Consider the following 20,418-nt stretch of genomic DNA (forward strand, 5'->3'; position numbering starts at 1 on the left):
AGCTCCACCAAAAGTAATTAACAATATTCTCCCGTTTGGGTAAAATCATATGGGTAAAATAAACATCCAAATTACCTTGTTGGCTACACTACAACAATAATTTAATAACAAAATGATTTTGTAATTTGAAGTAAGATACAGAAGCCTACCTCGACCTTAACTAAAAGGAAAGTGTAGCCTACATAGTTACTGTCCACCAATGACTATCTCGCATTATTTCCATTATTTTCATTCATGGGTTTTGTCCATATGCAGTCTATGGTTTTGTCACTATAACTTCTGCAGTCAAATATTAGTTTGCTTCCGCTCGAGGTAGTTTGTCTGATAGTCGGTGCCCTCCCACTCGCTTAACAGGTTTAATATACGTCTCGACGTTATAATTCTCGGTGACAGGTGATCCGTCAGACAGAGATGAGTTCCCTGCAGGAAGGAGACCTCACTCTGCGGGGGACCAGAGCCCCCAGCCGGCTGCAGGCTGCACGCGGCACCGAGGAGTCAGCACAGGTGAGTCCCGCGAGACGCTGTGACTCACTTCAAAGACATGAGCCGAAAGACAGCTCGAGAACAATGTAACCGCGCATTCGAAAGCTTTTTTATTTGAACCTTTGAGAAATTACTGGGGAAATAATATGAAGATGTATTCAGATATTTTGTCTAAGTTAACGATAAGGTAAAAGGCTCCAATACTAGTGAAAATAAAACTCGTGTTTTAACAGCAACATCAATCTTAAGACGGATACATTACTCATAAAAATCGTGTCTATAACAAGGTTGACAACGAGCTACGACGTCACCTACTACAGTAATTGTCAGACAAGCCAACACGCGCCGTCTTCCGAGCTCGACATTTGTCTCTGCAGCCCGAGGTGAGACGGGTGGAAGGGACCGTCAAAGTGCAACGTCAGAAAGACATTCTGCAAAAAGATGCAAAAACGAACCACCAAAACCACACATTACTAGTCTCCTATTTGTCATACTGCAATGTTTTGAAGATTTTGATATCAATTTGGTTTATGGAGTATTGATCCGTATAGTTCTTTATCTTTACTTACCAACCTTTATGAAGCATGAAACCTGCGCTGCAGAGGATGTTAGAGGTGCAGGGGCAATAATTCTTAAAAGGGCAAGCCGTTGATTTTTAAAAAGCTTTTAAAATATATTTAGGCCTGGAATCACTACTTTTAGACTTTTTACAGTCAACATTTCTTAATTCCTTACCTATATTAGCAAATTACATCATGTCTTTTTCTAGTTTCTTAGTAGCCTACTAAGTTTAAAACAGTCTTCATCCCTCCAAAAAATACTGAACAAATGCTCCAACTAAATCTTAGAATTATATCTGTTTCCCTTGTCTCCGAGTCCTTTGTGTTTATTTTTTGTTCCCTCCTTTCTCTTCTCTTTCCTCCCTTAAAGCTGATTCACACATTACTAGCAGAGGTATCACCACTAAACAAAGCTAGTTAGCATATTTTAAGCGGCTAAATATTTAAACTATATCATCAGTGCCTCAGTCAGGATTGCAGAGTGCATGTGTATTTGTGTTTGCGTGAAATGTTGTATTCATGCGTTTTTTCACCAAGGCTTCAGGGCTCGCACCTGTGACCAATAGCACCATTCTCCTGACAGAATATTTTTGATTCACTCAAGACTGTGAACAGAATATGGCTCCACATTATACTGTTAGGAAAGGAACTGTGATAATAAAATAATACACAAGTAGAGTTTATGATTATATTGGGCATGTATCAAAAGATAGCAGACTCTTCAGGATAAAGACAAGGCTTTTTACAACTCTGTATGACGATTGGCTAAGGCACTTCAGTGTGGTTCACCCTTTGGGACTGGGGTTAGCGCAACAATGAAATGTATTGATTTGTAAAAAAATGTAAATTCAAAAAAGGACACATACAAGGAAGGCAAAAGGGCAGGTGTTCATCCCCCTTGTGTTTTCTCTTTGCATGTTCCTGCTTCCAGTGTTATATTATTACATTGTATTATTAAATTGTCCTATCTGATGCATTAACATGTCTACAGTAGTTTTACTGTTATAAATAGATGCTGGTGGTTAAGTCATTTTTGTATGGGCCTATAGTTGGGTCATTTAGTTTGTAACAGTGCATCATAGTTTTAAATGCTTCTCTAAAAGTAAGTAACAGAAGTGTAATATGATCTATTTAGCTTGCTCTAAACAGCTACACCGGTCAATCCTGCTTTTGTGTGAGGCTATGACACAATGTTTTCTTCTTTAGGGACTTTTCTTTCAGTATTTTACAAAGACTTATTATTTCCCATCACTCTTCATCACATGCATACATTTGAGTTATTAATTACAATACAAAATGTTTAAAAAGAAAAAAAACTGCATGCACTCAATGACTTCATGCTTTAATCATTTACTTTATATTATTATAATACTAAAACACTCAGGCTTAAGCTAACATGTCCTGGGTACAAATTCCCTCCAGTGGATGACATGTAGAAAATTAAAGATAAACTTGGTTAGTCTATTGCAAGAGCATTACTGTTATAGTGCAGGTGTAAGGTGACATAAAATATTTGGTTACAACCTCGCTGCAGTTATATCACACATTTATTTTCTCAGGGAGCCGAGAAACCCTTCCAGCAGGTGATAGATGTCAGCACAGGAGATCCCCACAGGGCAGGGATGAAGCCTGTCTCGTTTGTACGGCAGGTTTGTTTACAATTTGATCTGTGTGTGTGTGTGTGTGTGTGTGTGTGTGTGTGTGTGTGTATGTATGTGTGTGTGTGTGTGTGTGTGTGTGTGTGTGTGTGTGTGTGTGTGTGTGTGTGTGTGTGTGTGTGTGTGTGTGTGTGTGTGTGTGTGTGTGTGTGTGTGTGTGTGTGTGTGTGTGTGTGTGTGTGTGTGTGTGTGTGTGTGTGTGTGTGTGTGTGTGTGTGTGTGTGTGCGCGCGTGTAGTACCTCTCTATCTGTGACCAGTCTGACAGCTACTAACAGAGCCTGTCTCCACCTGTTTGTGTTCTCAGGTCTTGGCAGCGTGTGTCTACCCCAAGCTCCTGGATGAAAAAAGCCTTCCCCTGGATGCCAGGCAGAGAGCAAATACGCTTCTGGGGATCTGCAGTGGAAGGAGTGTGGGTGAGAAGGAAATACTACTCATTCATTCGTCCAGGCAACAACATGTTTTTTAGAATTTCTTTAACTGGCAACTCTCCTCTAATGGCTGATCTATAACATGTTTTGATTGCAGGCTCATACTGTGCAACAGCCTATGGCATACCATATGTCTGTAAAAGTGTTACTGAGTTTATCATGAGGCGAGACTGTGGAGTGAGTTCAAACCCAGAAGACATCGTCATCTCCTCTGGTTCTACGAAGACATTGTTGGTAGGATGATAAAGTATCTTTGGAGTATGATAAGTAGTGGCATTTTTTGGAGATGAAACAGACATCTTAATTCTGCATTACAAATAAACGTCCATTAATTAGCTTTGAAAGTCAGCATCCTAACAATGGCAATGCTGACATGTTGATGTTTACTATGTTGATATTCTTAGTTATGTGTGTACAAAGGCTAACATTGGCTAATAAGCACCAAACGCAAATCCAGAAGGTTGATGGGAATATCGTTTGTTTTGCAGGAATTTAGTTATAAAACAAACCATTGGTGCAAGGACTATTCTGACCGGCTGTCGGCACTCTTTGTAAAGAGTGTCACCAAATGTATTACAATTCAATAGGACATTGTTGAGACTTTTCACCTACAAAACTAATCGTGGTGGAGTAGTCAAAGGAATTGAGTCTGTGGGTTACATGAATGTTTGAACTTTATTTCATGGCAATCCATAGGTGGACTAAGGGGGACATTATGGTTAGGGTTTGGGTTATCATACAGATATAGAAATCTGAAAAATGCAAGAATAAACCGGAAAATGAGAATAACATGTCCTCTTTAAAGGACAATCCTCTCTAAACAAAAAAGGTGACTTCAACTAGAGACCAAAAATGTGTAAAGGACGCAAAGGCAGTTCATTTGGAGAAAACAAAGTGCTTTAGCTTTTAAGGCCGCGACACACCAACCTGAGACCAAAGAACGCGTACCGAAGGCGTCCCGACTTTTACGTCCGCTACGTCACCTGCGTCGGCTACGCCGCCCGCCTACGAACACACCGCAAAGACTTCAGTCGACGAGTGGCAATAACTGTCCTTACCAGCAGGCAGCGGTAGTGTATATTCGTCATTCAAAAGAGGTAACAGCCAATCAGAGTGATTTCTTTGGCCGATTCAACATGTTGAATCAGCCGTGGGAGGTGTGAAAATGTGCCGTAAAGCAACAACGGTGCGGGACACACCAACCTGAGTAGGACGGCCTCTGACTACCAAAATCGGGTATGTCAGGGCCTTTAACCTGAGTAACTGTTCTCAAAATTGAAAGAAAACTAAAAAAGGGATAGGCCATCCGAGCTCAATCAATCAATCAATCAATCAATCAATCAATCAATCAAATTGTATCGATGTAGCCCAATATCACAAATGATACATTTGTCTCAGTTGACTTTATAGTTAAAGCATATGACAACCCCAGTGTTTATATTGGCCACCTTCCAGTTGAACAAAAGCTGGAGAAGCCTCCTAATCTACCTCGCAGTGGGCCAATACAATCCTCTAAACTGTGTGAGAAAAAGACTGAACCAAACCTCATAAATGAAATACCAGTGAACAAAAAACACATTGTGCTCATGCACGGCCACACAGAACACTGTGTGAGATTCTAACACTCAGCTATTTAGAAATGTATGTTGTCTTGTCTTGGCTTGTCTGAACAAACCTGGTCTGGTAAACATCGCCAAGACTTTTCCAACAGCAATTACCGCATTAAGAATACACACGTTAAAGAATCATGCCAAAACGTTTTATGCTGTGTAGTGCTGTTGCATTATCTTTATTGTATTCTTAATGAATGTGTTCAGATGGTTCTGCACCTGATGGCCAATGGGGAAGGGGAGACTCGCACAGGTGTGTTGACCCCGATGCCCTGCCCACACACACTGCCCGCACTGTTGAACATGGATGGATTGACTTTGGTGCCTTACCAGCTGTTGGAGGACCGAGGCTGGGCTGTAGATCTGGACGAGCTGCACCGGGCTCTGAGAACCACTAGGGGACACTGTTCTCCCAGAGCAATTTACATCAGCAATCCAGGAAACCCCACAGGTAAATGCGAGCAGATACATTGACTGATCTCCGAACTGCAATCATTGTTGCTCACTATTGAATGTACTTCTAGGTCATGTGCAAGACAGGAAATCAATAGAGGAAGTTATTCGTTTTGCTGCAACCGAGGGCCTCGTCCTGTTGGCTGATGAGGTGGTTACAAGCTTAACAGGGACACTGATTCATAAAAGTTGTTCCCGATTTCAAACAAGCTCCCTTTTTTCTTGTCTTCCTAAAACCTTAGATGTACCAGGACAGTGTGTATGGACAAGGGAAAGAGTCTCTTTCCTATAAGAGAGTCCTGTTTGAGATGGGCAAAGAGTACTCAAAGAAAGTGGAGCTGGTCTCCTTCCACTCGTTATCCAGCGCCTGCATGGGAGAGTGAGTGTCTTTATAGAGGACATGTTATTCTCATTTTCCGGTTTATTCTTGCATTTTTCAGATTTCTATACAGTATCTGCATGATAACCCAAACCCTAACCATAATGTCCCCCTTAGTCCTTCTGTTCATCTACACATAATTATCTTTGCTTTGCTTAAGAGCAACTCCTTTATGCAATGAAACAGAGGGCCACACTTCCCTCCTTACACATCAAGTAATAATCATACCAAATCTACATTTAGATTCAAGACATCCAGATAAGGTTCTCATCTTATTGTGACATTGAGGCACCCAGAGCCTCCTCACATGAGGCACGCCAAGGGTGAAATTCTCCATGCTTCTTAAAATATATATTTCTTCATGTGTGATAAAAATGTTTCCCAACACACTGTGTTTACGTAGGTGTGGTCTAAGGGGAGCGTATATGGAGGCAGTTAACCTGGACCCAGCTGTGATGAAATATTTAAGAGATGCGCAGGCCCCTTCCAGCCCTCCAGTTTTACCACAGCTCGCTCTGGAGGTCATGGTCAATCCACCCACCCCCGAAGATCCTTCCTATAAAACATATTCACAGGTATTGGAAAAACAAACCCATGTTTTCTCAAATATTCTTATATAGTTATATAAATGGACCACATGAATAACTCTATTGTTAGCCAAGGAGGAACACTGCTCAGTCAGCAGGATATTTCCAAAAACTGTTTTAGTCAGGTCATTTCAGGTAGTTTAACGTGTAACTTATCTAAAAACAGGGCGGATGAAGGCAAAAACAATATGGTCACAATTGAGTTGAAAATACAAAACAATGAGCTGAAAGATGCAAAAATGCGCTTTGCTGTAGAGCTGCGAGAAACTGCAGTATGGGGCTAGTTTTGGCCCAATACCAAACCAACCCCTACACCCTCCCTCTACTCACTTCCACTCCGTTTGATGGTTGCGTGGAGAGTCAGCTACACTGAGTGCTGTTCCAAACCAACAAGTAGGGAGTGGGAGTGGCCAACCAAAAGTTAGTCAGCATCTCTTACGACTAACCACCTGCCTACCTGACCATGTGCAACGCTGTTTGTGTCCGTCATGTAACACGCTGTGTACACAGAGTTCTGTGCTAAAATGCATTTGTAAAATGCACAGATATAGAAATGTCACATTGTCATACAGATGTTAAAACTTCAAGGTTACATCATAATCTTATTTTATATTTTTGCTTAAGATCATACGTCAGTGTCTTATCTTGAAAAAACGGCAGACGTGTGCATCTGATAGTATATTTATAGTGAATGTTGCAGAAACGAAGCAGCTCATAAACATCTGATCTAAAAATTAAACACGGTTTACAAAAAAATGGAATGCCACGATTGATTGAGTTTTTATAATAATATATGCTCACCATGGTTAAAACCTCTTAGGCCCCACGGACCCGGTTCCGGGGCCGAAACCGCGTAATTTGCAGGAAACAACGTCTAAGGAACCTTAATATTTAATAAACTATGAATATTTCATATCCATATAACGGGAAAAAACTCATTTAACTGATCTTTTTCATTTTTTCTTTAAAAAAAACCACACAATGCTAACAGTGAGCCTCTGAATTAGCCCAGAGCAAAAAATGCTAACCTATTACTGCACCGAAAATCACTCCTAGCTCCCTTATTACTTATCCTAGCTGCACATCCAACACATCTTTATGATCGTAAAGACACAGAATCTAACAGTGCCGACCTCAACACTGAAAGATACAAACTCGCGACGTTATCAACAAAAACGTACATCAAAACAAGTGGCGCTAGGTAGCTATAAAATGCTAACATGGCTTACCTTCGTCTTTGTCTTGTCTAAACTGGTCTTCAATGGCATTAAAACGATAACAACGATGATCTTGTTAATCCATAGGTTAATATCCAATGTGGCTGTGTCCCCTTTGAAATGTTCTGATAATCTATAAGCAATAAAACTGCAATTCCGTTTTAAAAAAGTAGAGCAGGCCATTCCTACGCTCTGCAGCTTCATTGAATGCGCGAAGACGCCATCTTCTTTTTTTAGCATGTGTGTGCAGGACGATTTCCCTTCGATTCTATTGGCTCTAATGATCAGAAAGAGATGTCACATGTCAAAATCGAAGAAGGGGGGCCAGAGATATGGAAAATCCACCCAAATGGCCCCAGAAGAGGTTTTTTTTGGCTAAATCTGTCTAAAAAGGTCAAATATCACTTGTTTTGCATCAATCTTGATACAGGGTACTTATTATTTTCATTTCATTTCATTTCAAACCTTTATTTAACGAAATTGGTCCCATTGAGATCATAGATCTCTTTTTCAAGGGAGACCTGCAGCATATACAGTAGGTTCCACATGAAACATAAAACAATAAAGGACACCATACATTTTTACAGGATACATTTACATAGTTATAGACATTTACAAGTGCCCATACAATTATTATATGTTGTACTTTGGATTCCTAAAGCTTTTAGTCTACTAACCCATCATCCAAGGTTAGTTTTCACGATAATTACAACATATTTTTGGGACGGACACTATAATTTACAGTTTTTTACCATGTTCAATCTGAATTTTCTTTAAAATAAAAAACATCTATATTGATTCTGACTTTTCTACATCCAACTCACAGGCTTATCATTCCTTTGAGAAAAAAGATGATTAATTTAACCCTTTTAGAAAGGAAGATATGGTCATTATAAAAAGTTTTTCCTTGAGAAAGGCAAGTTTTTCCCAAAGCTGTATTTACACCCTCCACCTTAAAGAAGGAAGCCTCATTCAGCTGTGGGTGTGACGAGTTCACTCACAGAGTGGGAGTGCGTTGGGGGCGGTTTGGAATTGGGCCTCTATGTTACTCTTTCACTATGAATGATTCCTTTCACAATCATCTTCACTTAAAATCTTATCAATAATTGCAGGAGATTCTTCACTCTTTGACAACCTTGTCCCAGAATGCTCAGCGTGCTTGTGAGTTCCTGAATGATCTACCTGGGATCAAATGCCAACCAGCGAGGGGGGGAGTTTTTATTTTTCCCCGTCTGCATTTACCACCTCAGATGGTAGAGGAGGCCAAGGTGAGGGATCATCGCCACTGGACCTCAAGCCCAAAACCGTTTTACAAAAGTGTATGGCTGTTTATTATTAATATAAGAATATAATATTCTCTGAATATTTAATTTTAAAAGTCAAGGAAAAAAAGAAAGAAAGAAAAATATTTATCATTTTTTCTTTACTCACAAGAATCACTGATTACTGTATGAGAAACATTTTAAAATTGATTCATGTTGTGCATCATATCTCATATTATGCCTTGAAAAGCTTTAATTACAATTGGTCAAGGTGATTCATTCCAGATGTTAGGAGTGGAGGCAGATGAGCTTTACTGCCAGAGGTTACTGGAGGAGGAAGGTGTGCGTTTGGGAGCCGGCAGTGAGAACGGACAAGTAGATCCAAACTTCCACATCAGGTAAAAAGAAAATGCCTGATACCTTCATGTAGGCATGTGTTATTTAAAGGGGCCCTGTTATGCTAGTTTAAGTTTTGAAGGTGTAGGGTGTATGCTGTGCCTCTACTGTGACATGTCTCCATTCTTTAATGCTGCAGCACATCTTTTCACCCTCTGTCTGAAACCAGAGCACAGTCTGCTTTGATTGGTTAGCTGGCTGTCTATATTTGATTGGTCTACCGCTTAGATATGTCCCGCCCCTTAACCTCTCACGTACAATGTCTTGGAGCGCTAGCCAATAGAAGAGTGAGTATAAAACAGTTATGTCATTATTTTCCAGAATTAAACAAATTGGAGTCAAATTGATGCGTTTCAGGAATGGGGGAGTGTGCGAGAGAGAAATTTGGGATTTTAGCCTTTGTAGAACCATTTACATGAGAAGAAACCTACATTACACACTAGAGGAAAGGAAAGCCCAAAAAGCATAAACAGGCCCCTAAGGGAATACAAAAAAACAGACTACACTGTTGTTGTAGTGTTTTATAGAGAGAACATTGTACTAAGATAGATTATTAAAGACTTTTGGAAAGAGAGGGCATTATGAAACCCAGGGACTTTTTGTGACATTTATGAAAAGTTTGGTGAAAATATGGTCATTTTAGAAAGAGTGCTTTATTCATTTAGAGAGCTACTAACTATCTTAGCCACAGAACAAATGTACATGTAATTTGGTTGGCATGTAAATCTATCACTATTTATTTATTAAAAATCCTCTTCTCCTAACATTTTGTATTTGTATTGAATAGCTCTCTTAGATGCTTTGTGGAGAACTTATATATTCATTTAATCTTAATTGTAAGGGGGAATCATTATAAAACATTTACTTTTCCAAGATTTTTTGCTTAGAATTTGACACTAGGAGAATTCTTTGAAACCTGAAGCTTTGTGAATATGAACCTAAGACATTTTGTAAAGTGGGAACATCCTGGAAAGTGTTGGACAGTTCAGATCATTCCACTAACAGTGTGGCGTGGCAGGGTAATAGGGACTCTTTGTTGGGCATATTTATCTCGCTGCAAGTTTTTCTTCATTTTAAATGTATAATTCTGATCAAGTCACCAATGATTTGTCCTTTAGACTCATATATGTGTTCATACATGGTAATGCATTGTTTTCCTTCCCCTCAGGTTGTGTGTTTTGGCTCCTCCCGACACCCTGGAAGAGATCTTGGCACGACTTCACTCTTTCCACCTGCGCCTGCTGGAGAGGTTTCCCTGATTCAAGGACACAGACTCAGGGGGGAAATACAGAATTCTGGTCAACACTACATACTTTTTTATTACTGCTAATTGTTTGATTGATTATAACTTTTTTTTGGATGCTTCAGCCTAAATTATACTTCATGACTTTTAAAACAGGATGTAAGCTGTCCACTGAAACTTTTTGAATATTTCAGATTCATCTCACCTCTTTAAATAACAAACATGTAACACATGTTTTATTTTTCTGAAATGCATTTAATGCATATAACACTCAGTGTTTCCATTAAAAACACAACATTAAATCAAACAACAAAATAAATACTACAAACATACGTATACTATAAACAATGTGTAAAATACTACTCTAGGGTCCTGCTTTCAAAACTTTACTTTAGGAAAACCAAGTGTCATTAGATGTAGTACTGTACTTGAAGTTTGAAGATTATTGGAATGAAATACAAAATAAATGTGGACTGTAAACCATTGTGGATTCTTCTTCTCTTTTAAAATACTCTTTTAAATGATTGTAACGTGTAACTGCCATATTCTTGTTTTCACTCTCACCCCCTTCTACACCCCCAAAAACACTTTGTTATATTTTTGTACCTGTGTTGTTTTTTTCTGGCTCTGCAGGGGTCATGTAAGGAGAGGTGAGACAGATGCTGGAGGGAAAATAGATTCCCAGTTCAAAAGCTGGCTGTGTGTGTGTGTGTGTGTGTGTGTGTGTGTGTGTGTGTGTGTGTGTGTGTGTGTGTGTGTGTGTGTGTGTTCACTGTCAATCTTCTGAGTATAAAAGCCATACACCACACTCAGACAGACCATCATCCAATCATGATGAAAGTGGCCCTTGTCCTGCTGTTTGCTGCCTACGGTGAGTTCCATCCAACTGGTTTAAGGGGGTATATATTTTTTAGGAGCAAACTCAAGACCCACCTTTTTAATTTGGCTTTTAATTGGAATGTTTTCATTATGTTATTTGTTCATTCTTATTTTTATTTAATCTTGTTTTATACATTTTATTATGATTGATTGATTGATCTGTTCAATGCTAAGAAAAATAAATAATCAGAACTTTATTTTTCTTTTAATATCAACGCAAATATTCAAATCAACAACGTGTGAAGTCGACGATGTCTTTACTTTTAAAGTCTTGTTTGCTTCATTGGGAATTATATATATCCTCAAAAATGAAAGTGATTTAAAAGTGTAATTAAAAAGCAAGTACAGCTCTGGCCTTAGTTCGTGCCTCAAGTCCCAAATCTGTGGCACTTAGCCCATTTGTTCCTATTAAAGACAAAAATGCATCCAACAAATAATATATATACAGTATAGCTGGTAACTGTAATCTAAATGGTGGAAATAGTGCACTTGTTTGGCACTATTTTAGTTGCGGATTAATCCCAGTGTGTTGCTCTAGTGAGTTTTGCACAGGATGGTGTGTGTTGGATTTTGCCAGCCATGTAAGACCTCTGACTTCTATGACTTTTATCCAGCAGCATGTTTGCTCTCTTCCCAAAATACATATCCACAAACAGCCGGGAGACATCTGTCAGACAGACAACTACTATACCTTAGAATATGTGACTTTCTGCAGCAAACAAAGTTAGGAAAAGCAACCTAATCGCAGACAAATGTCGCAAGGTCAAACTTGTGTGACAGCAACCATAACAGCTTTTAGTGTTAGAAATGAGCTGTATCACCTTTCTAACCTCTGGTTCTCTCCGTGGCCCAGCTCACGGGTGCGGCACCCCCGACTATCCTCCCTCTGTGAGCCGCGTTGTGAACGGAGAGGATGCTCGACCCTACAGCTGGCCCTGGCAGGTGAGACAATAATGATCAGTGTATTTGACGTATGGCATGTATAAGACATGAGGGGATAAAGATCTGCCAACTCACAGATTGTTTTCTGTCACATCTCTTAAATGTGTCTGTTTTATTGTTGACAGTGCAGCAGATAAATTAGCAGGTCTGCTAACATTTCTGTGTGGAAATACATTATGCTTTAGTCAAAATAAAATAACAGAAATAAAAAAACAGAGTTACTAATAAAAAAGAATAACCTTGAAAACCAAAATAGTTTATTAGCAAAAAAGGTCAAAAACCGCTAATTTTATCGTTTAAAACTTGAGTCTATTCTATAGTCTCAATATATACTGTATTTCACGTTAAATGTTCATTTGAAAACCTTGCTCTTAAATACATCTATTTAAATATTTCTGTCTTAGCTGTATACACTAGCATGCATTTGAAATACTTCAATGTATCTGACAATTGTACAACACATAGGTAAATCAATTTAGTTAAGGATTCAGATTATTAGCTAATACAAAATATAAATCAACTAATAAATAAACATATCTTTAAAGCTAATATAATCCAGCAGCAGTATATTGAGTCATTAGCTCCCCTTTTAATAGCTGTTACAGTATGATCACATTCATTAATCAATAATCATAATCCAGTTATTTAATATATATGATTCTTAAATGTGTCATCACCCTTAATGAGATCTCTTAAAATTGGTATTTACACTAGTTTACTATTGCTATTTTTACTAATAAATCAGAGTACTTCTTCCACCCCTGCTTCTCAGATCTCTCTGCAGTATCTCAGTGGCTCCACGTACCGTCACACCTGTGGTGGCACCCTGCTCTCCCACAACTGGGTGATGACTGCTGGTCATTGCATCGGGTGAGTTCACTCTCTTTCTCTGTTGTGTGATGTGAAATGAAGGTTTAGGCTAAAATATGTGTGTCTCTTTACACTGTACTTATATGTGTTTCAGATCTCGTACCTACCGCGTGGTGATGGGCGAGTATGACCTCACCAAAGAGGAGAGCAACGAGCAGATCAGGAGTGTGGAGAAGATCGTTGTTCACCCTGACTGGAATGACAACTGCCTGTCCTGTGGGTAAGTGTGTATAACTCCTACACACTGCTTTTTCCATTTTGAGTTTCAAATTTTCAAATTGCATTGATTGTTTTTATGGTTGGCCACTTGGAGACAGATAGACTACTGTAGAGTGACTTGTAAATGTTTAAGTTAATCGTTTATTTTATTTATTCATTTATTGAACAGTGCACATTAATCAACATTTCTGTAAAGTTGCCAGAGTTAGCCAAGAGGCTATTATTCATCTGTAGTCCCTTGACAGATTTTGTGAGTCACCCTAAAGACACATTTCATTCGAAACAAATATACAATCAACAAATAAACAAAAATGCAACATACAGTACTATAAGTAAAATAGTAACTTCAGCTTTGAGGTCCTTGGTTAAAAGAGTGAGCCAGGAACGAGTCCTAATGAATAAGCATTTGACCCTTTCCTGTTTCTTCATCTAGATTGATTCATCATTTTAGTTATTTCTCTCCTTAAGATATGCCTCTATTTTCAACATGATTTTCTTGTTGTTTAGCAATGATATCGCCATGATCAAACTGGCCTCCTCTGTGGTTCTGAACGACAAGGTGCAGCCCTCCTGTGTGCCAGAGAGTGGAGAGGTCGCTCCTCACGACGACCCCTGCTACATCACCGGCTGGGGGAGGATCTACAGTCAGTTTTTATAACGCCACAACACATTTTAGAAAAGAGATGTAAAATGGCAGGTTTGAATCCAGATTAAAGAGGATTGAACAAAAATGAAATTCAAACCACTATCATTGATGAGTAAAAAAATGCTGCAGGAATAAAATGCAACGTAAAGCAAAAGAAAGGAATTCTTCAAAAGGGCAGTTAAAAAATAGTTGTCTATTCAAGCAGTTGTGACCTGGCGATGCTTTGTTTTTAACTTTGTATTCTCCTCCTGCAGGTGGGGGTCCCCTGGCCTCTAAGCTCCAGCAGGCTCTGCTCCCTGTGGTCGGCCACAGCGTGTGCAGCAGCAGCGGCTGGTGGGGGGGCACCGTGAAGACCACCATGATCTGCGGTGGCGGTGACATCCACTCTGGCTGCCATGTATGCACTGCCCCCTTCATCACAACATGTTAGAGACTGCAGGTTCACACTGTTGCCTTCACCTGTCTCTGTGTGTTTCTGCAGGGAGACTCAGGCGGCCCTCTGAACTGCAGGGGCAGGGACGGCCGGTGGTACGTGCAGGGAGTGACCAGCTTTGTCTCCTCTCGAGGATGCAACACCCTCATGAAGCCCACGGTGTTTACTCGCACCTCTTCCTTCACCAAGTGGATCAGTGACGTAAGTATTCTTCACACACATTTGACAAATGAATGAGAAAGCAACATAAAGAGTGTTCAAAAGTGTTGGGACGCCATGAACCTCATGAAAAGCAATACTGTTTTTGGATCAATTCAACATATTTTAGTCATAGTCCAAAATGTAACAAATGTTATATTATATTAGATTACATATAATATTTGTAACTTTGTAAATGTAGTTGCAGCAGGGGGCTTGCATGAGTAGAACAAATAATTAAAATGCATAATAAAAACGTGTAAATATATAAATATGGGGAGGCGTGTGGCACAGTGGATAGAGCCTTGTTGTTCGGATCAGGGGGTCTCAGGTTCAAACCCCACTGCAGTCAGCATGTCGTTGTGTCCCTGGGCAAGACACTTCACCCCAAATTGCTCCTGTGGAGATTGTCCACAGTATTGAGCATGTAAGCGTCTAACAAGTAACATGTAATGTAATAAATATTGACGGTAGAAAGATTTATATAGAGCTTATGTGGAACAAACAATATAAAGATGGATTTATACGCTACAATACACCAACCTACGGATACAATATTAACAAAGGATTCTATATATTGTACATAATGCTGGTGTGCAATATAAGTATTTGCAATCTATTAATAAATAAAGGGAGCTCCAGACATGTCTTAAGATCCTAAATGACTGAAGTTTAGAGAACAAGTGACACACCAGTTTATACACAATGTACAAAATATCAAGACCGTAATTATAATGTATTCGGGGAGACACGTCCGAAATAATCATTAGCAAACGTAATCTAGTTCCTGTGTAACGGTAAGACTCCTGCAGTTCTTCGATGGCTTTATCCAGGTGCGATCTCACTTTCTTTTCAATCTTCCAGACAATGCTGCAGTTCTGAAGACCTGGAGCCTTTTAACTGTCAATAAATCAACTTAATCAACCACTTAATGTCTCACTTGTCTTTTCGTTTCCTTTTTATAGTGCAGGCAATAAACCCCCAAGCTGTGCTGACAGTATTTAGACAAATGAATGATTGTTCTGTTGAGTAACGCTATTCCAAAATTGCAATGCACAAGGGGAAGAGCCGCTCACAGCCGGAAGAAAACTAAACTAACACTAATACAGTATTCAGATTTTCTGTACAGTTATTTTTCTTTCCATGTCAGTTTGATTTGAGTTTCACGTGTGTTATGGTATTAGCGGCTAAGTATATTTAATGAAGTACTGTACTTAAGTACAATTTGTATGTACTTGTACTATACTTTTTCACTTTATTCCTATTTAATGCTACTATATGGGCCATTCTACTGAATTGGTTCAAAGTCAGGTTGGAAATGTTTTGAAATGTTGTTTTTTTCCCAAAACTTTGTCCATATATATTTTGTACCATATCTGAATTACACATATCTAGTAAAAGAACTGTACATTGTATATCATATTTTCAGACTATATTGGAATGTTCTTCCTCTACCAAAAATGTTCACTACCAAAACATAGTGCATACACTGTAGTAATAAAGTATTAGATTAACCTGTTAAGATTGTTTTACCTCCCCTTCTCTAAATAGTATTTTAACAAATATTTCTTGAGGGTTTTCGCAATTAAATCAATGAAAGTGCATTTTTAATCAAATGTCAAAGTTCAATTTATACAAATCATAAAAATCTTAATGCAAACTTTCTTTATAAAATGCATAATACTGATCATATTGATTCCAGAGTTGATGATTGTTGAAATTGACCATACATTAAACCAATCAGTATCATATCATTTTAGTTGACAACTCAATATACTTAATATTTTACAAAACATCCAGTGTTTCAGTAGTGACTGCACTGTTTTGGTAGTGACCACAGTATTTTCTTCTCAAGGTTGTATCATATTCCCTCAACCTTATTGCTTATTCTTAACTCATAAAATAACCGGAGCAGCTCCACGTTCAAGCTGAGGCCTGCTTCCACCTGTCCTGTGCTGCTGAGGCCTGCTTCCACCTGTCCTGTGCTGCTGTGGCTGAGGCCTGCTTCCGCCTGTCCTGTGCTGCTGTGGCTGAGGCTTGCTTCCGCCTGTCCTGGGCTGTTGTGGCTGAGGCCTGCTTCCACCTGTCCTGTGATGCTGTGGCTGACGCCTGCTTCCGCCTGTCCTGTGCTGCTGTGCTGCTGTAGCTGCTTGCCATCTGCCCTGCGCTGCTGTGCTGGCCAGGGGAAATGGCCCCTATCGTGATTCTGCTGTGCATGCTGGCTGTTTTGGACAGTGAGAAGTTCTCTCGTCATCGTGAGAAGTCGATTGGATTCAGGTCTGTTCTGCCGCCCGCAGTGGGCATCCCCTGCAAAGGATCAGGTGTGTTTCGCGAACGTTTTCCAGTTGCCTTGTCTCAGCCCATCAGTTCGGCAAACTATGTTAGTCTTTTTTACTTGCCTGCCATGATGGTTCTTCAGGACTGCTTCTTAAGCTATAATCACACTTTCGCAGACTTTGCTGGTGATTTTAAAGTAGATGACAATTTATGTGTGTCGATTAAGAGAAAAAGATGCCTGGTTTTCTTGTTATTATTGCTATCAGGAAATGTACAACCTAACCCTGGACCGCCCAGTAGTCAGATAGCTACTCCTGCTGATTTTAAATCTAAATCTGGGCTGGGATTCATCCACATGAATGTGCGCAGTCTTTTATCTAAACTAGATTGTGTCCGCATTTGGGCGAGCTCGACTGACGCTGATGTCATTGTTTTTGTCAGAGACGTAGCTGAATAAATCTATTTCGGCCTCTGACATTGCCTTAAATGGTTACAATATATATCGTACCGACCGACCTAATAAAGGTGCTGGCGTTGCCATTTATGTGAACAATAAGTTTTGTGTAACCACATTGGTTTCCAAATCAATTAGCAAGCAACTTGAATGTTTAGCCTTGAATATTGAAGTGGCAAAGTGTCAACAGGTCATGGTGGTGGGCTGTTACAGACCCCCTCAGCAGTCAAGGAGTCTCCGTCGTTGTTGGCAAATCTTTTATCTCAACTTGACTACAAGGAAATAGTGCTACTTGGCGATTTTAACTGGGACTGGTTAATACAGTGTCAGAGGGTTTTAAAAACCTTTGTATTTCATTAAATGTTACTATAGACAGTCCTACTCGCCCTAGTATTAAGTCCCCTCGTAAATCCTCCATAATTGATCTCATTTTAACTAATGTTTCCCATAAATAGTCATCTGTGGGAGTATTTGCAAATGATGTGAGTAACCACTGTGTTGTAGCCACAATTAGGGACACAAAGTTCCAAAAGGGTAAACGTCGCATTATTATAAAGAAAGACACAAAGCTTATCCGCGACCCGACCACGGATAAGCGGGAGAAGATGGATGGATGGAAGACACAAAACATTTTGTAAAGCCATGTTGGGTAAACTCCCATCTTACATCTGCTCTCTGATCAAACAGAGAGCTGCGGGTAGCTATTGCTATTACCTGTTTACAATTCAATTTTGTCACTACCGAAATGATGTCAATTACCGAAACTTAACCATATGTTTCGGTAGTGAATGTTTCGGAAGTGACGATTCTAGCTAAGTTTGATCATAACTAAAGAATGCTAGCAAGTACATGGCTAGCATACACGTCTTTGAAGAGGTTTACACACATAAAAACCTAATACTTTGCATAAAACTCAGAAAAGGTTTAAAGAAGATAATAATGTGTTCGGTACTCGGTAGTGACAATTTTTAATGTTACACGCCGATTTTCAGATTTTGGAACAGATTTATATCAAAAGTATGGGATATAGCTAAGAGGGGCAGGGATGCAGTGTCACTGCCTTGTCAAAAGTGCAGGGGTGTGGCTAAAAACCAGGCTCAGCCATTGGACTAAAACCCCTTGTGTTTCGGTAGTGACATGAAAACTGGGGACATTATATTTTTAGTATAGTTTTTTCATTAAAAAATTAAACCCACAATAGTTCTAAATATTACAACTTCTGCTTTAATCTAATCATAAATATCTTCTAAATACACCATTGAACTAAAAAAAAAAAAGCTTTAAGTGTTATTTACAGAAATTGAAATCTAGATGTCAGGGTTTGGGACAGCTACTTCCCAATAGAAAGTACCCTATAAATGATGTCTTTGCATATATTGAGCTTATCCCTATCTAATTGAACGCCTTGTGTTTGAATAGACCATAACATATTCTTAGTAAATATCTATGTCTGAAAACTAAACTGTTTTGTTAAATTGTTTTTCTTGTTGTGGGACCGCACTTTGTACTAATTCGGTAGAATGCCCCATATATGTCTACTCTACTATAATTTGGAAACAAATATTGTTCTTTTTGTACTTTTACTTCCCAACCTTTATTTTACAGGTTAAGGTAGCTACTAAGTAATTCAAAAATAAATAAATAAATCACAATGTACCAAGCTACCCAGCAGCATTTAAATAAACCAGACCTATACGAAGAGCAACATTAGTAAGCATTATAAGTAATAAACAGAATAATGCATCAATAATTATTGTACTAAAAACATTATTAATGATTCTGAAAGGGGCCACCCTGCATCCTAAGTACTTTTAATTGTTGTACTTAAAGAGCATCTTGCAGGTTTTTTTTTCTTTCTACATTTATGCTTAAAGAGCAACTTCCAGGTTAAAGACACCTGTGAATAAATGAGTAGGAAAATGATGAATACAGTAGATTTTCAAAAACATATACAGAAATATACACTACAGTGACATCTGGCGTCGTTTTTTTAAGAAATGTTCACTTCCGCATAAAAAAGCCTCGGCACGTGACCTCCCGCGTGTGACGTAACACGGGGGACACAAGGGAGAGAGCGGCCGGTGTAACGTATTAATAAACATGGATCCCAATGCTAGTTTCAACACAGAAGACACAGAAGAAGTTGAACATGAATATTCAAATGCATATGACGGACCACAACCTTATAATTATGAGCCTGCTAGGCGTCCAAGAGACCAGGAGCAGCCAAGGATTAGAAGAAATAACGGCCATCGGAGAGAAATTGAGCTGTGGTGTGTGGAGAACCAGTGGAGAACTGGGCAGCTATCTTGGTGAGTGACCGGCGTTAGCTACAGAATGTTAGCTAACGTCACATCACAACATTGTAAAGTTAGCTATCATATATCAGGCTATAACTAAAGTAGCATTGATAATATAGTAACGTTACTGGCAGGACTGTTGATACTGATCCATAACAGAAACTAATGCGCAAGTATCAGCCGTATCTCGCGTTACCTAGTGCAACTCCACACTACGGTGCTGTGTACCGGAGGAGAGACGCGAGATACGGCTGATACTTGAAGATCTGGCGGAGAAAGGTTGTGGAGCCTCCGTTGATATGCCGTTGTAAATGGCTTGATGGAAAGCAGGTGTGTAGTCGGGGAGGGTGCACAGCTGATTGCAGCAGGTGAGTGGAGGTTGAGCCGGGAGCCAGGAGTGACAGCCACCACGCCCACACAAACAACACAGACAGGGGGAAACAAACAAACACAAAGGAGACGGCTGGAGCATGTTGGAGATTTGGAGGATGTTGCAAACCAACCTCGTCTCCGCGTGTCGTTTGACAAGCTGGGTGAATTCGGGAGAATGAGAGGGATTAAGAAACACCAGAATACAAGTTAAACAATAATCCTGCTTTAATGATATACAGTAACGATACAAATACAAAGAAATCACGAAGCACTCTGCAGAGTACTCCGGGCTCAGGTTTCTACTACCGTGTGAGACAGGTCTCAGGAACGGCTGGTGAAAAACAAGAGCGCGAACCAAAGGAAAACACAGTCTTTCATACTAAAACACAGGAGGAGGAGGTGTACGTGCTTTCCCCCAGAGGTCATCTTATTGGCAGAGACGAACACATGGCCTGTCGCACCCAATCAGTGCGACACAGCAGCTTTTAGCCAGCACACACACATCTCCTTTATGGCCCTTTGTCCATCTTCCCGCCTCCTGACTGCCACAC

The 20,418-nt window shown here is 39.6% G+C and overlaps 2 protein-coding genes across 4 annotated transcripts; both read left to right on the top strand.

Annotated features, from left to right (window-relative positions):
• Positions 1-297: 297 nt before the first annotated feature.
• On the top strand, positions 298-11,043 carry LOC307040150 (alanine aminotransferase 2-like). Of its 3 annotated transcripts, XM_079682741.1 has the most exons (12): positions 298-504; positions 2,603-2,692; positions 3,007-3,115; positions 3,228-3,364; positions 4,948-5,191; positions 5,265-5,344; positions 5,436-5,572; positions 5,976-6,147; positions 8,489-8,695; positions 8,924-9,036; positions 10,203-10,332; positions 10,911-11,043. In XM_079682741.1, exons 1-11 carry the CDS (start codon positions 412-414, stop codon positions 10,291-10,293), a joined length of 1,473 nt encoding a protein of 490 aa, XP_079538867.1. In that variant the 5' UTR covers positions 298-411; the 3' UTR covers positions 10,294-10,332; positions 10,911-11,043. The 3 variants fall into 3 exon arrangements, with proteins under 3 accessions (XP_079538867.1, XP_079538866.1, XP_079538868.1); XM_079682740.1 differs by lacking the exon at positions 10,911-11,043 and having other exon boundaries at positions 10,203-10,760; XM_079682742.1 differs by lacking the exon at positions 10,911-11,043 and having other exon boundaries at positions 300-504; positions 8,489-8,644; positions 10,203-10,760.
• Positions 11,021-15,392, top strand: LOC307040171 (proproteinase E-like). The gene is made up of 8 exons (XM_079682763.1): positions 11,021-11,148; positions 12,010-12,098; positions 12,871-12,968; positions 13,063-13,188; positions 13,695-13,831; positions 14,088-14,230; positions 14,315-14,467; positions 15,329-15,392. Exons 1-8 carry the CDS (start codon positions 11,109-11,111, stop codon positions 15,344-15,346), a joined length of 804 nt encoding a protein of 267 aa, XP_079538889.1. The 5' UTR covers positions 11,021-11,108; the 3' UTR covers positions 15,347-15,392.
• The last annotated feature ends 5,026 nt before the right edge of the window (positions 15,393-20,418 follow it).

This window comes from Notothenia rossii (assembly GCF_949606895.1).
Source record: "Notothenia rossii genome assembly, chromosome: 1".
In the NCBI taxonomy this organism is placed as follows: Eukaryota; Metazoa; Chordata; class Actinopteri; order Perciformes; family Nototheniidae; genus Notothenia; species Notothenia rossii.

Excerpts from the sequence above, each read along its gene's own strand:
- LOC307040150 (XM_079682741.1), top strand. The coding sequence starts at position 412 with ATGAGTTCCCTGCAGGAAGGAGACCTCACTCTGCGGGGGACCAGAGCC. Across the intron at positions 2,693-3,006 it reads CTGTCTCGTTTGTACGGCAG|GTCTTGGCAGCGTGTGTCTA; the intron begins GTTTGTTTACAA and ends TTGTGTTCTCAG. Across the intron at positions 5,573-5,975 it reads TCCAGCGCCTGCATGGGAGA|GTGTGGTCTAAGGGGAGCGT; the intron begins GTGAGTGTCTTT and ends GTGTTTACGTAG.
- LOC307040171 (XM_079682763.1), top strand. The coding sequence starts at position 11,109 with ATGATGAAAGTGGCCCTTGTCCTGCTGTTTGCTGCCTACG. Across the intron at positions 12,969-13,062 it reads ACTGCTGGTCATTGCATCGG|ATCTCGTACCTACCGCGTGG; the intron begins GTGAGTTCACTC and ends TATGTGTTTCAG. Across the intron at positions 14,231-14,314 it reads ACATCCACTCTGGCTGCCAT|GGAGACTCAGGCGGCCCTCT; the intron begins GTATGCACTGCC and ends GTGTTTCTGCAG.